Genomic DNA, 14868 nt, shown 5'->3' with positions numbered 1-14868 from the left:
GTTAATAGCGACAGTGCTACGATCAGAGTGCTATAGGTAAGGGATTTTTTTTGGGGGGGGGGGGGTGTTAGTGGGTCATGCTATGTAGAGTTGAGAGTCGGCTTGTCAGATCTATTTAACCTCCCATCGAAATGGAGAATTTACAGCATCACTCTGAAATACTATGTTGTGTATTTGTCATGTGGGGAAGACCAAGAAGAGACAGGAATGAGATGAAGATGTATTTGAAAAAAGGACATCATGGCTTGAACAGATGATGAACGGGAGCTGTGCCACCTGCTGTGTGTCTACCTGACAGACTTCATGTAGCATGCTAATGTGCAACATGAACAATATGCCCTGACTGGCTTCTATCAACGAGACAGATCGCTCTGCATACATACATAGCGTCATAAAGATATATATCTCTTTATAACAGGAAATTGTCTTGTGCCATTTTACAGTATGTCATCCATGCCAGGCATTTCTGTGACCTAAACTATCAGGCCTTTCAAAGGAATATAGTACTGTTATGTCTGATTTATTCACACAACATAGACCTGTGAAGGAAGGTATTATAACAATCAAATGCAAATATCCCCTTTCTTCCTGGGATATTTAGGGCCCTATGAAATCCATTTTTATTTTTTTCCAGATTTCATTTAATTTTTTCCCAAATTCACTCGCCCGCTCACCCACTCACTAACTCACCCAGCCACCCAGTAACCCAGTCAGTATGCCCGTGAGACAGTTTAGCTCGCTAACATTCTAACAGCATTCATATGTTAATATTCTCTCTGTGATTTACTTTACTTTCCGCTATGACTCAACACAAACTTAGCTGAGTCTTGGGACTCATAATATCATTGGTGTTCCAATGCTGATGACTGAGGACATCGTCATGATGACGCTCAGTAACACTGACATCATTTGATGAATCTCAGACTGAATGTCCTAAACATGACGGCAACGTAGAACATTTAAGTTAAATTTTAAGAGTGCAGAGAACTTTATGTAGTTGGATCCGTACAGTAAGGGCAGGTTGGTCGCTTTTTTACACAACACAAAAATGCTCTATATAGTGCTGTGGTATTTGCTGTGTTTTTTTGTGTGTATTGTTAATCATATTATTAAAATACAAAATTTCATTAGCTTCATTAGAATGTGTTTTTTGTTTTTTTTTCCTTTCCCGGCAGCCTCTACAGTTTTCCTGTCGTCCTCTTTACTCCACCTCGATGCTGAACTTGTCGCTGTGTTTCACAGGCTTCAGGAACAAAGACGAAATGGTGAGTATATTATGTTATTATGTCATTTGTTCTTAATCCTCCTATGGAGACAGAGCTCAAGCTTTTCTAAACAGAAGAGCTTTTTGAGGAAGATCCTTTCCGTTGCATTGACATGGTGTTTTATTTAGCATGCGAGGTGGGAGCTTATGATGTTTCCTGTGGTGGGCTGCAGGTCGCACTACGCCATGGTGTCAGCAGCCTCAGTCCAGCAGGAGACTGGTGTGATTAGTGTTGTCATCATAACATCATCATTTTGACTGATGCTATGATACCTCCAAAAACCACTCCATGGCAAAAACCTAATCATAAAGAAAAGTAAAATATTTTGATTGTCAGTGCAGGATGTAATTAGTGTACCACAGTGTCTCCATTCATTTTAATTTCCATCCAGGACTGAAGAAACTGATTTAGATCAGCTATACATTCACAACTCACACTGCTGTTTATAACAGAATCATTCCTCAAAGAGAGAAGAGTGATTATTAGCCATTTTGTCGAGTTGTCTCATAGCAAAATATGTATGTCTCTGGCTTTTATTGTGAAAGGTGAGAACAGAAAGAATGGAGGTGTAATGTGATGCCATTAAGCAATAAAGAGCTTGCCATTTTTGTTCCAACGACGGCACTCCCTACTCGGCTTGCTTGGGGGACGAGTGGCAATAGCATGGTTAACACGCCTCTTTCAAGATGTTCATCAAAGTTAAGCCTTCATGTTTTTAACTCCCAAATATCTTTATCAATATCTGTCGTCACATAATGTTTCTGCCACTCGTCACAAATGATCTCCAATGAAGTCATGTTCTGTCTGGTTATTAGTCTGTAATGCTACTATAACACATTTCCACCCAGTTCCTGCTATACGTGGTGTTCGGAAATCAAATGCAAATGGGTAGTGTCCGGGATGCAAGACGGCTAATTAACTATGTGGGGAAACTGAGATGAATAGCAATAGATTACAAGCCAGTTGCATAGCAACATATCTGGCATATTCCACCTCTGCGTTTGTTCTCCCTCTTTGGTCTAAGCTTGTGCTCACTGTTTGGCTTCCATGTAGAAGAACTTGGTGAATCTGGTTCATCACATGGGTGGGACCATCCGGAAAGACTTCAGCACCAAGGTGACCCATCTCATCGCCTACTCCACTCACGGAGAGAAATACAGGGTTGGTACACGCTTACTTTGTTCTTCACCCTCATCGTCCATCTTTCTACGCGCTTTTTCAGACATGGCCTGATAATAATCCAATATTCTGTGGACTTAGTTTCATATTAAAGCTCTTTCTTTCCTTTCTAAACTTTGTTAACAGCACAGTAATATTACAATTCACATTACTCCAGTTGTTTCACCTTCATCTGCCACTTTCCGCTACCTGGGGGTAGCTACCAATAGCTGTTGTGGAATAAGAAGTGCTATCCTCTGTGTTTGTGCAGTGTATGACACACTTCATTTGTGATGTAAATGGAGACTATTTCCCCGGGAGATCATACCGGATGGTAGACAGAAGTGCAGAGTGAAAGGAGAGGAAGCAATCTCAAACTCCAATGGTGACATTATTCCATCTCCATTACGTTGTGTACTTAACATTTCCCTCTTAATCATGAGGGAAAGTAAAAAACAACCACTTTAAGTCCCAGTTGAATCCTTTTTGAACAGACTTCAAGTACGTGGCCTCCTCCATAGGGAAACAAACGGATAGATGGACGGCTGGATTCCAGTGTTTTCTATTTTCTCTTTCTTCTCTTCCTCCTGTCAGTTATTGTCTTCACGTTTTTCACCTTGCGGATATTGTTTTTTTTTTTCCTAACAAGAGTAGAGGAAATGCAGTTAGAACTTTTGGGCTGTGTGACAGGCAGTCGCTGCTACTTTCCATTTGAAAGTGTGTTGCTAAGGGGGGGGGGGTGGGGGGGGGTTGTTTGGACCAATGGAGCCTCTCATACTTGTTTTTTTGTACAGTGCCTGAAGTAAAAACTGTTTTTAGCTGTCCAATATGTATTGGCATTGTGACAGGATGATTAGGAGTAATGAAAACAGACTGGGGAGATTGTTGTGCCGTGAGGAAGACTGAACGTCTTCTAGTTATAAAGTTGTTTTTACATGCGTTTCATGTTTTCCTGCCTTGACTGTGTTTTCATCCCCATCCTCTCAGCTGGCAGTGTGCATGGGGACGCCCATCCTCACTCCATCGTGGATTCATAAGGCCTGGGAGAGAAGAGATGAAGTGTAAGTTGAAGGAAGCCTCTACCTTTCAAAGCTACGCCCCTTAATGACAATGCAAGCGTTGCATTAATTCATGCTCAACTTGCACAGACTTGTAGTATTAAATAAATCTTAATATTTAGTAAAAAAAAAAAATGAATAAATCTAGAATCTTAGAAGATAAGAATCGCAATGTGTACATGAATGTTGGTGGTTTTGTGGAAACACAAGAATGTGATAGGTCCAGGCAGGCTGGGGTTCACAGCGGGCTGGGGGTTACAGCGGGCTGGGGTTCACAGCGGGCTGGGGGTCCACAGCGGGCTGGGGGTTACAGTGGGCTGGGGGTTACAGTGGGCTGGGGGTTACAGTGGGCTGGGGGTTACAGCGGGCTGGGGTTCACAGCGGGCTGGGGGTTACAGTGGGCTGGGGGTTACAGCGGGCTGGGGTTCACAGCGGGCTGGGGGTTACAGCGGGCTGGGGTTCACAGCGGGCTGGGGGTCCACAGCGGGCTGGGGGTTACAGTGGGCTGGGGGTTACAGTGGGCTGGGGGTTACAGCGGGCTGGGGTTCACAGCGGGCTGGGGGTTACAGTGGGCTGGGGGTTACAGCGGGCTGGGGTTCACAGCGGGCTGGGGGTTACAGTGGGCTGGGGGTTACAGCGGGCTGGGGGTCACAGTGGGCTGGGGGTTACAGCGGGCTGGGGTTCACAGCGGGCTGGGGGTTACAGCGGGCTGGGGGTTACAGTGGGCCGGGGGTTACAGTGGGCCGGGGGTCACAGCGGGCTGGGGGTCACAGCGGGCTGGGTCTAACCCGTGAAACATGAACACAGGATCAGATCAGCGGTGCTGGGTCTTGTCATCCGTATTGCTAATAACTGAACCTCCTCGGAGCTGGCTGCTCTCCTCCTGTTGAAGTGGGCTAGACACCATGCCGAGACAGATCCCATTAAGAAAATATATTTTGTGTGTGCATGAAAAAGGAAAGGTTGAATGTGAACCCAGTTGCAGCAGTGATAACATGGTAGGTTTGATTGTATGCTTGTTTCTCCCACCTCCATGTGTTCAGACACTTCCATGCAGGGGACGAGGAGTTTCGAACAGAGTTCAAAGTGCCTCCGTTCCAGGACTGCATGCTCAGCTTTTGGGGATTTTCAGATGAAGAGAAGGCCAACATGGAGGAGAGGACTCTCAAACATGGTCAGTGCTGCAGCGTGGTGTCTGACAGCTGTTTAATGGCAGGCAGACTCAGCCCTGACACTAGTGTTGTACACTTGTTCTCTGGTAGTTGGGGCCACATTTCCTCATGTTCATATATCCAAAGCTTAACGTCGTTATCGTTAAGCTGTGATTGGTTTAGTTCTGATTCAATTCCTAACAACTCGAGCCCGACCGTTTGATCACTCGGCTGATTCAATCGGCTGATATTAGCCTATCGCAGATACAGTATATTGGTATCGGCGAACATGCTGTCTGATATGAGCAGACATTAAACTTACAATTATGAGAAGAATTTGACATTTGAAGTAGAATGATTTGGAAATTGTGTCATTACATAGTTTAGCCAACGGGGAAGAAATAAAATACCAAGCTGGATGATAAGCTGGATCAAATTAGAAATGAAAAAAAACATTCAAATAAGCAGACAACTCGGATAAAAAATGTATATGCTTTCATTCTTTTTTTACTCCATTTAATTGTTTTTGTGTACATATGTGTATGCATGGCTTTTTGCATCATCATCTTCCCGTTTGTGTGTTAGGTGGCCGCTATCTTGAGGTTGGAGACGAGAGATGTACCCACATGGTGGTGGAGGAAAACTCTGTAACGGAGCTGCCGTTTCCTCTCTCCAAGAAAGTCTATGTGGTCAAACAGGAGGTAGGTAGCTTTGGTGCTGCTTCTCCACCAACACGGTTGACACCTCTTATACCGGTCAAACACCATGTTGACGTAACGAGATCATGGATTCACTGTAAGGCTTTGCCACAGGAAGATACAGACACAAGGGGAAAGAGGAAATAATGATTCCTCAGTTTTTTTCCTTCAAAGCAGAATGCCAAATGATCTTCTGCACAGGATTCCTTTAGAAGAACCCTCGATAGATGCAGTCTCTGCTTCCCCTCTCTGTCTGTCTGTCTGTCAGAAAAGGATCAACAATAGCTTTCCTCAAAGCAGTGGATGAACAATTTGAGCCACGGTAGTTTAGGTGCTCTTATAACCCACAATCAATATGTCCTTTTTCTTTACTCTGCCAGTTAAATTGCTTTCAAAGGAAAGTCTGTCGTTCTAGTATCAGGAATCTTTTATTTTCTCTGACTTGCTGGGCTCTAACCCCAGGCGCAGTAAAAACACTCTTCTCTCTTCTGTGCTAGTGGTTCTGGGGCAGCATCCAGATGGACGCTCGGGCCGGAGAGTCCATGTACCTCTACGAGAAGGTGAGTGTATGCATTTATGCACAGAACAAGATCACAAAGTGCTTTAAAAGAAAACAAAACAGGAAAAGTAGCACCATAAAACCGTAAACACAATCGATGAAACATACATCATAAACAACAGACAGGGCGAGGCTGACACCAAGGCTAGTTTAAATGAGTGTGTCTTGGATGGCCAGCCACTACTGTGTCCATGATGGACATCCTTACCTGTAGTCCTATTTATTAATCCAGATGTTTGTGTAGGAGCCATTATTTCTGTCTGTGTATTTACATCTGATGAGTGTTGTAGCCATCATCAGGTCATCACAGGTGTAGCAGACTGCTAGTCATGCATGCTTCACCAGTCATATCGCCACAAAGGTTTGCAATAAAACGACTGTTGCTGTAAAAGGAATCATGCGATACACGAGAACATCATCCAAAAGTGAAAGCGTGTCCAAAACACGATCAACTTCCTCGCCCGGCAGAGCGGCTTACAGCTGGCCAGGAGAGCCGCCAGAGTGGGAGTTGCCCATTTTGGAGATATGGGGCGTAGAGATGTTTGCCTCTCTGATATAATGGGTCTATATGACTGTTGGCGTGTGACGCTTTGAGCACCACATTTGAAAAACAGCAATCAGCAGTCTGTTCCCAGAAATCATATAACAGACTTCAACGATCTATGATCACGGTCATCTGTTACACAATTCCCAAGATCCATTTCAGCTAAAGCGCCAGCATTATTCAACCAGGAATCAAGATGACAAATGAACGGAAAAGACTGTGTGAGATTATCAAGGCTTCTTCCTCACCATTCAGCAGATGATTGTGTTAATTACAAAAGTCGTTTCCAGGCGATCATCTTGCACTCATGTTTCTTTTTTCTTTTCTTTTTTTTCATCTTGTATTTATCATGTCCTTAAATATCTTTCTTTCTGTCTCTCTGTACTTCAGAATGACAGCCCAGCCATGAAGAAGGCAATGTCCAACATTTCCCTCATCACGCCCAACAGCAACCGCAAGCGTCGGCGTCTCAGGGACACGCTGGCTCAGCTGGCCAAGGAGACGGAGATATCGCCCTTCCCTCCGCCACGCAAACGGCCGTCAGCAGAGCACTCGCTGTCCATGGGATCTCTGCTCGACATCTCCAATACCCCCGACACATGCAAGGCCCTGGCAGGTGAGAGGATGGAACCTGCTTTTTGGTGTAGGGCTGGGGATCACCACCGATTTCCCGAATCGATTAGATTCACAAGGTCCGGATAAGATTTTATCTCCGATTCAATTCGATTCAATATGGATTCAGTTAGGAATATTTCAGTTACAATACCAATATTGCTTGGATATGAAATAGATTATCATAGAACTAATGCTGTAAATTGTACAAGGAACCCTCTAACCTGGTGCATTATTAAAAATATTAATGTGTCAAATGACCAACAGCCTGTCAGGCTTACATTATATCTTATTTGTAACAGAAGTGCTGTGGCTGCAACAGGGACTGTAGTAGGGGTGTGAATCTTTGGCTTCACTTCCATTAAGGGAACAGTAGTTGGCGATTAAATTCAAGGACTTTTGGGGGGGATGACTCGATTCTATTCTATTCTGTAAACCACGATTCGAGCAGTAACTTGTAACCAAAATTCTATATCCATGAAATAAACATGCAATAATGCGAGTGAGACTATCTGTATTCTTCTGAAAGGTGAAAAATAAACGGATCACAGAATTACTTATTAAACATATTTATTCTATAAAAAAGTAGTCCTGCATAATATTGTATGCTGAATACAAAAATGTAATGCTCAGTTATTTTGAAAATTTTTCAGTAGACTGGCAGGGGACGTATTAAAACATTAATCATAATTAAGAATCACGATTCATCCGATTAAATGCATTTATATGGATTATTGGTGAAGCCAAAACAATTCATTCTATTTATTTATTTTAGCAGATGGATTTAGTTGAATCTATAGGACTGACAATCGATTCATCGATTAATCGAATGAATCGTTACACCTCTAGAATGTAGTGAAAAGACACGACACAACCTGAACAGAAAGTAAAGTCTAAAGTCAGCCGTCTGTCGATCCACTCCCCGTTATTTAAGTTTGACTTTCAGCTGTGAATCAGTTCATTTCTGAACGTTTCTGATGAGATTCTGTTTGTAGCTGCTCATCACGGATTCTTGCGGGTCGAGTTATTCTTGTTGAAAAGTTGAAACAGACAGAGAGGAGACGCGCTGGATGAAGTGGTGTCCTGTTAATTACACTATATTAAAAGATCGATCCTGGGATTTTATTAATCGATGTCGGAACATTCAAATGAAGATCGATATGAATCAGAAAATCTATTATTATTTATTTTTTTATACCCAGCCCTCATCCTGGTACTTATTTATGGAAAATGCAACATAGAGGATATTAATTTCTCTGATTTTTCTGAGATAAGTGTAACAAAACCAACCCCCTTATTTCAGAAGACATAGTAGGTAGCAGCAAAGGAGACAATCTTGTGACCAGAGATAGACTCAGAAGAAGGAGAACCAGGGAAAGGAGGAATAGGACAGACAGGGAAGAGAGGAGGAAAAGGTCCAGCCTCGGTACAAGTGCTCTTCAACAACCAGAGGAGGAGGAGGAGGAGCAGCCAGGAACTTCTGCAGGTCAGGGATTCTCTAAGAGCACGACTGTGCTGGTATTTTTAGTAGAAACCACATGAACTCGATGCTCAATGTGCAGTAGTTGAAGTGATAGTTGAACTCCCTGGTAAGGATAGTCATGCATGCTTGGATCTGAAAGAAAAGAGTTACTTTAGTGGAGAATCATGCGAGTGTGTCACCTGACCTCATGGCATAAGACACCTTCTGAGGAGCACATCAGACTGCTTAAGAGAAAATAGTTCCTTTATGAAACTGCTCACGACATCATCGGTACATCGTCTCTCATAACTTGTTAACGATCATCACCATCACGTTTGTGTTGAGTTTATTTATATTGGGGTGCACCACAAACAATCTGGATGAATAGACAGCTAAGAGGAAAATATCTATTTTTGATTTTGAACCGTCCCTTTAAGCTATGCTTAGTTTAGTTGGATTTGTCGATAGATAAATTGGGTATCATCTGGCTAATGTATATACAGTGTATATATATACAGTGTATATATATATATATATATATATATATATAAAGCTTCTGCAGTTGCAGAACCTCAACCCGACTGCATGGCAACACCAAGTCAGCAGACATCATTCCAGACAGTCGGTGTCCCAGAACAGCAACGTCATGCATTCACATCCCGTCTTACCGTTCCTGCATATTTGGGTTTTCTCTTTAGCAAAACAAACATGTGGGGAGCGTTTTCTTTCGACTACTTTGAGTCAACCTTAATTCATTGGACTAGTGGAGTGCCACCTGGCAGTGTGTCGTATTAACAACCTGTCTTGTTCCTCCAGAGAGCTCAAAGCCCTCCAAGAGTTCCACCCCGGTCGTACCCAAGCAGTCGGCCAGGTGGCAGGTCTCCAAGGAGCTCTACCAGACCGAGAGGAACTACGTGGACATTCTAAGCACCGTCCTGAAGGTGTGTGTGTGTGTGTGTGTCACTCCCTCACTGCTTGGCCAGTGTGTTGCCCCTGACAACGGGTGGAGGCTAAGCTCCAATCATTAAAGGTGCATGTGTTTGGTTGCTCTCACTTGGCCTGTCTCATTAGTCGGTCCCAGCAGAGAGGCAGCTGACCAGTGAGGGAGAAAATGACCTGCCTGACCATTTCTCTATCCGTCTCCCGCCGCTTCAAATTGTTTTTTTTGACTCTTTCTGATTTTTCTTTATGGTCTTTTCTGAGGCTTGATGTCCTTTTATTCACTCTGTCTCCTCTGTTGTATTCTACTGGGTTTAACTGGCCTTACACAAACCTGCCTGGATTTAACTAAATCTGGGAACACAAGGTTGGCCCCTCGGTGCTCCGGACATCTGTCTTGAATCTAAAAATCTATTTGCCACATGCTGCGTTACCTTCACTAAATTAAACAGTTGAGGTTGACTCCATAATCCAGACATAGTAATGGCTGCATGTTAGTCGGTGCTGTTCATCACTCCCAGCCAATCCTTGTTCCCTTTTCACCTCACAGTAATGAAAATATGCTTTATATAACCATCCTCCCCCCAACATTGTGATAAATCTGGCGCTAACTTATTTTCTCTTAGTGATAGCTAAAGGAGATAAACACAGGCTCTACATAATTAGATCTTTCCACAGATGACAGTCACCAATGAACAACCTGCCTGAGTCTGGCCCCTCTTTTCAAATATCAATGGTTTTGTCCTGACTGAATTAAGGTTAAAAACAGAGAAAAACCTTCACATGAGGCCCACTAGAACTAACCGGGTCTACTCTGGGCATAATGAACCAACCGTAAGTGTTAACATCTTGTTGCCATGTCCTCATTTAACCACGTAACCTGAAGGATGCTTTGGCTAGGCTTACACAGTGTGTTGACCCGTTTGATGAGTGATTTTACGGTCTGAAAATAATGTCTTGTATGACTGATCCTATGCTGGGTATTGCTCATTTAACTTTTGTGTTGTGTGCACTTTTTTGGAACATGTATACGGCCTGTTTCCACACATTATTTCTTTTCCCAATAATCCGCAGAGAGCATACGTGTCCCCCTCCATTAAACAGCACTGCACCCAGCATCTTTTTCTGCCCTTTTCTACCCTCTGAACTTCAGAGAAGCGCTGGTGACTTCATTGTAGAAAATGGAGGAGCCTTGTGTGTCAGACTGATACTACATAGCAGACTGAAAAGCGTGTTTGTGGGAGCAGATCGACCAGACGGACACTGAATGTTGCTGCTGAGTGTTGAGTGTGAACGTGTTCTCTCCGACGGATCGTCTAACATGCTCATTATATAAAGTAGGAAGCAGCATCCTCCAGTGCTCATGGTGGAAAAAACTATGCCAGACAAATGGAAAGTAACCAAAGTAGATGATAAAAAGTAAAGTGGCAATGCTAGTCTATCATACAACAGTGGTTAGTGGTGATATATTGTTGAGAAATTGTCAACAAGAGACAATTATCAAAAAAGCACTACAAGCTCTTTTTTTGGTGAAGCGTCCCCCCAGCACCCAGAAAAGGCACTTTGTGGACATAGACCCTCTTTCTGTTGTTTCTGTTGTTTGTGTGCTCGTCTCATCATTGTTTTTTTTAATTTAAAGCTGTTTAAGATTCCTTTGGAAAAGGAGGGGCAAGTGGGTGGACCCATCCTCGCCCAAGAAGAAATGAAGACCATATTTGGCAGCATCCCAGAAATCTACGAGGTTCACACTAGAATAAAGGTAGTGTGCCGGCAACTGTTTCTATTCAAACCCAATTTGATCCAATTATTTACATGTGGTTGTTTTTGTTGACCTGTTGTTTTCTTCGTGTGTGATGGTGCATTCATCAGAGTGACCTTGAGGATCTCCTGGCAGACTGGTCAGAGGACAAGAGCGTCGGAGACGTCATTCTCAAATATGTGAGTACAGACCGATCTCTGCTGAAATGCAGATGCTGCTCCACATATTTGCATGTTTATACAAATGATTTTATGCAATTAAGAGATAACAAGACATGCACCGATTTGTCTGACCTGACTTGTTTCTCTATAAGGAACATAATCAACAGCAACATTTTTGCAACTCTTGACTGTTAAATAATATATTTCAAGATACAGGATACTTGTTTTTCCACATACATCTGTAGGACACTCTTACAGTTGTTACAACAGTTGTTGTAAACGGTTTACAGCTTAGTTGAAGTATAATCAGTGTAAAAACAGTCAAATCATTGATCAAACAATAAAGTGCTGACTAGTATCAGAAATGGTCCAATTGTGCAGTTTCTTATAACAACTGGAGGAGATCAAAGCCTTTGATCGGGTGCTGGATCGCTGTCACTAGGGATGGGACGATATCGGATTTTTTCACAAATCGGGATCAAAATTTATTTGTACTTCATGATCTTCACTAAATACAAGATGTGTTCTATCTATGACACAATACAAGTATTTGTTTCTTAACCAAATGTAAAGAGACCACTGCTTCAGGAACACGCTTCAGGGGTGTTTATCCCTGTGATGCTGTGTTGAATGACGTCACTCGGGTTGCCTGCTGCTTTGAGCAGGACATTGCCTTTGTTCATATGAGAGGGTTGCTGAGCATGAAAGCTGATTACAGTAATGAACCATTTGTAGAAGTCTGTTACCAGGCAGGTTGGCCGTCCAACGTCCTCCAGTTCCAGAGAGACGTGTTGGTGACACTGAACTCAGAGCTGCTCCTGATGGGCAGCGCCACCATCAGTGTGTGAATGGGTGAATGAGCAGCTAATTGTAGAACAACACTATATAGATGCAGCCTACAGTCTATTTACCATATTGTGGCATTACAAAAGATTTCATGTGACTAGACTGAAAACGACTTAAACAAAACTACTTGTGACTGAAGGTTTTCACCCTTTCATGCATTTACATCTCTGACCCGTCTCTCTCTCCCTCTCTCTGCAGTCCAAAGAGCTGGTGAAGGCCTACCCACCCTTTGTCAACTTTTTTGAAATGAGCAAGGAGACGATCGTTTGTTGTGAGAAACAAAAGCCACGCTTCCATGCATTTCTCAAGGTATGACCTCTGCATGTGTGCTGTGTGTTTGTTTGCCTGGCCGGTGGAGGACACGTACACATTACACATTACATAAGAGACTTGTCAAAGGAAGCAGGAAAACAAGGCTTATGTATAGTACACTACAGCAAGGCTGCACACCAGTGTTTTCACTCATATCAATGGATCAGTACTGAAGATTTGAAAATATTTAAATGCTTATTTTCCACAGTATGGAAACACGAGTAGCAGCTAAGCTTTCTGCTCTCTCTTTGACACACACACACACACACACTCTGCCATTAATCTTTTGTTTATTAGACCTCTGTCCCACTCCTCCACTGTCTCTTGTGTGTACTGACAGCTTTGCATTGTCAGATATAATGTGAACTTCCAGTTCTTGTACTTCTATATTTGGTAGACAGTCAGATGTTTAGACTCGGCTACTTCAGTGTAAACAGCACATCATTCCACCAAGTAGGCCTGATGTCCAACCTGCTTTGCTTGAGGAAGTTTCCTCTAACCGGAAAACAAATTCCTTGTACCACAAGGTTGGCTCCATCCCCAGCTTCTGCTCAGGCTGGGTTAGATCTATGTATGTATGTATGTATGTATGTATAGATCATACATGTAGGTCTCTGTCCATAGTAGGCATGGCACGATATGAACATTTCATGTTACGATTATCCTGCCCAAAATAATTCATGATATTCCCATAATCATTATAAAACTCTTAAAATGGCAACTTAAACATACTGGAGTCACTTTACAATTTGGGAGGAAATAAAAATAGAAAATAATATATTACTTTAGTGAAATTCCTTGTCTGTGGAAAACAATCTATTTGTATTTGCACATCTATTGAGATGCCGACACCGCAGAAGCAGCAGTGCGTCAGGAAAAGGTCGCTAGGCAACACTTGTCTGTCTTACAGATACTCCTAACAACTTATCTTTCTGATATATGACATGAATGGAAGTTTCACCAGATAATATGAAAGCGACACCGTCGTACAGACTTACCACTAGAATTTAGTCGTGTCATTTTAACCAGTGAAAGCATTATTCATATTTAATAATGTATTTCTGTAAAACATGTCCTCTGTGGGGAAATGCCTCCTTTTTATTCCGTTTAGCGCTCTGCTAAGAGGTGCTGTGCTGTAGGAAGTAGCAGCTTTGGTGGCTTGATCCTCATTTAACACTCCGACATCAAAACAAGGTCACAGTGGAGGCATCAAAGCAGCGTGGCGCTCCATAACACTTTTGCTTTTCAGCCATTCAAAACAATAGGTGCATTTCGAAGCGTGCCCTTCATAGCTCTGAGTGCTTTTGGTCCTTGGCGCTGTGACAGCAGAGCGCTGGGATGGGAAAGAGGTCATTACACATAGCAAGGCATCCGCTTGTTTATAATAATTCCATTTAATATGCACTCAGTCGCTCTTAATAGGCATTTCCACTGCTGAGTATGTGTTGGATTCAGACATCGTCACGCTGGAGACGCTGTGCTCTTACTACTCACACTGGTTTCTATCACGACTACATTCAAATAAGGTCGTCATGTAAGTAGGAGCAATATGAGATTTTTATCGCAGATTTGGTTCAGAACACTCGTAGGTTAATCTTGGTAAAATGCCGGGTTAATCATGGATATCCTCATGAGTGACATGGAAAAGCTGTGTAGTCGTGGTCGAAGTTAAAAATAGAGCCTGATGTAAAAAAATACAGCAAGTGTCATATTATAAAAGAACTCAGACAATGTTGCTCTTTGTAAAAATGTGTTATTATTTATGCATGGAGACCTTATGACTTATGATTACCTCATTTAAGATTGTTTGCTTTTTAGTTTTTTCACTCAAAATAAACCTAATTGTAACGCAAATGTTTGTTCCTTAACAAAAGGTAAAGTGATTCCAGTATGTTGCCATTTTTAAGCATATTTAATTATCGGAATAATATCGAATCTAATTATTTTTGGTTCAGGATGATGGTGACATGACTTTTTCATGTAGTCATGAGCTGCAGATGGACGACAGTATCCTGAACCATATGTAGCCTCTGTCTAACCTGTGTGTTGGCACCAGGATGTCCACGTTCACTGTGGGTTCTCTGTTAAACCTACACGAAGCAGTGAGACGTGTCGGCCTGCTCAGCAGATGGACTTGAGTGAATGTTGCGGTTTGCATGCAGTGCAACATTTGTGTCCCCACGCCGTCACACTAACGCCTCATTGTGCAGATCAACCAGTCCAAGCCGGAGTGTGGCAGGCAGACACTGGTGGAGCTGCTCATCAGGCCTGTGCAGAGGTTGCCCAGTATGGCCCTTCTTCTCAACGGTAACACACACAAACACACACACACATCCCTTTGTTC

General features: G+C 42.8%; 1 protein-coding gene across 4 annotated transcripts in view; it reads left to right on the top strand.

Moving 5' to 3' along the window:
• Positions 1–14868, top strand: part of ect2 (epithelial cell transforming 2) — a 62301-nt gene that overhangs the window by 19526 nt on the left and 27907 nt on the right. For all 4 annotated transcript variants that reach the window (XM_084011830.1, XM_084011829.1, XM_084011832.1 and 1 more), the window contains 12 exons: positions 1176–1265; positions 2319–2426; positions 3411–3484; positions 4525–4655; positions 5218–5333; positions 5828–5890; positions 6824–7049; positions 9324–9448; positions 11086–11205; positions 11316–11384; positions 12411–12521; positions 14735–14831. In XM_084011830.1, the coding sequence (XP_083867956.1) occupies positions 1176–1265; positions 2319–2426; positions 3411–3484; positions 4525–4655; positions 5218–5333; positions 5828–5890; positions 6824–7049; positions 9324–9448; positions 11086–11205; positions 11316–11384; positions 12411–12521; positions 14735–14831 (1330 nt within the window). The remainder of the gene's footprint in view (positions 1–1175; positions 1266–2318; positions 2427–3410; positions 3485–4524; positions 4656–5217; positions 5334–5827; positions 5891–6823; positions 7050–9323; positions 9449–11085; positions 11206–11315; positions 11385–12410; positions 12522–14734; positions 14832–14868) is intronic.

The sequence above is a fragment of the Eutrigla gurnardus genome (assembly GCF_963514095.1).
Source record: "Eutrigla gurnardus genome assembly, chromosome: 6".
NCBI lineage: Eukaryota > Metazoa > Chordata > Actinopteri > Perciformes > Triglidae > Eutrigla > Eutrigla gurnardus.
Note: the sequence above shows the minus strand (reverse complement) of the source record. Positions and strands in the feature narration are given on the sequence as shown.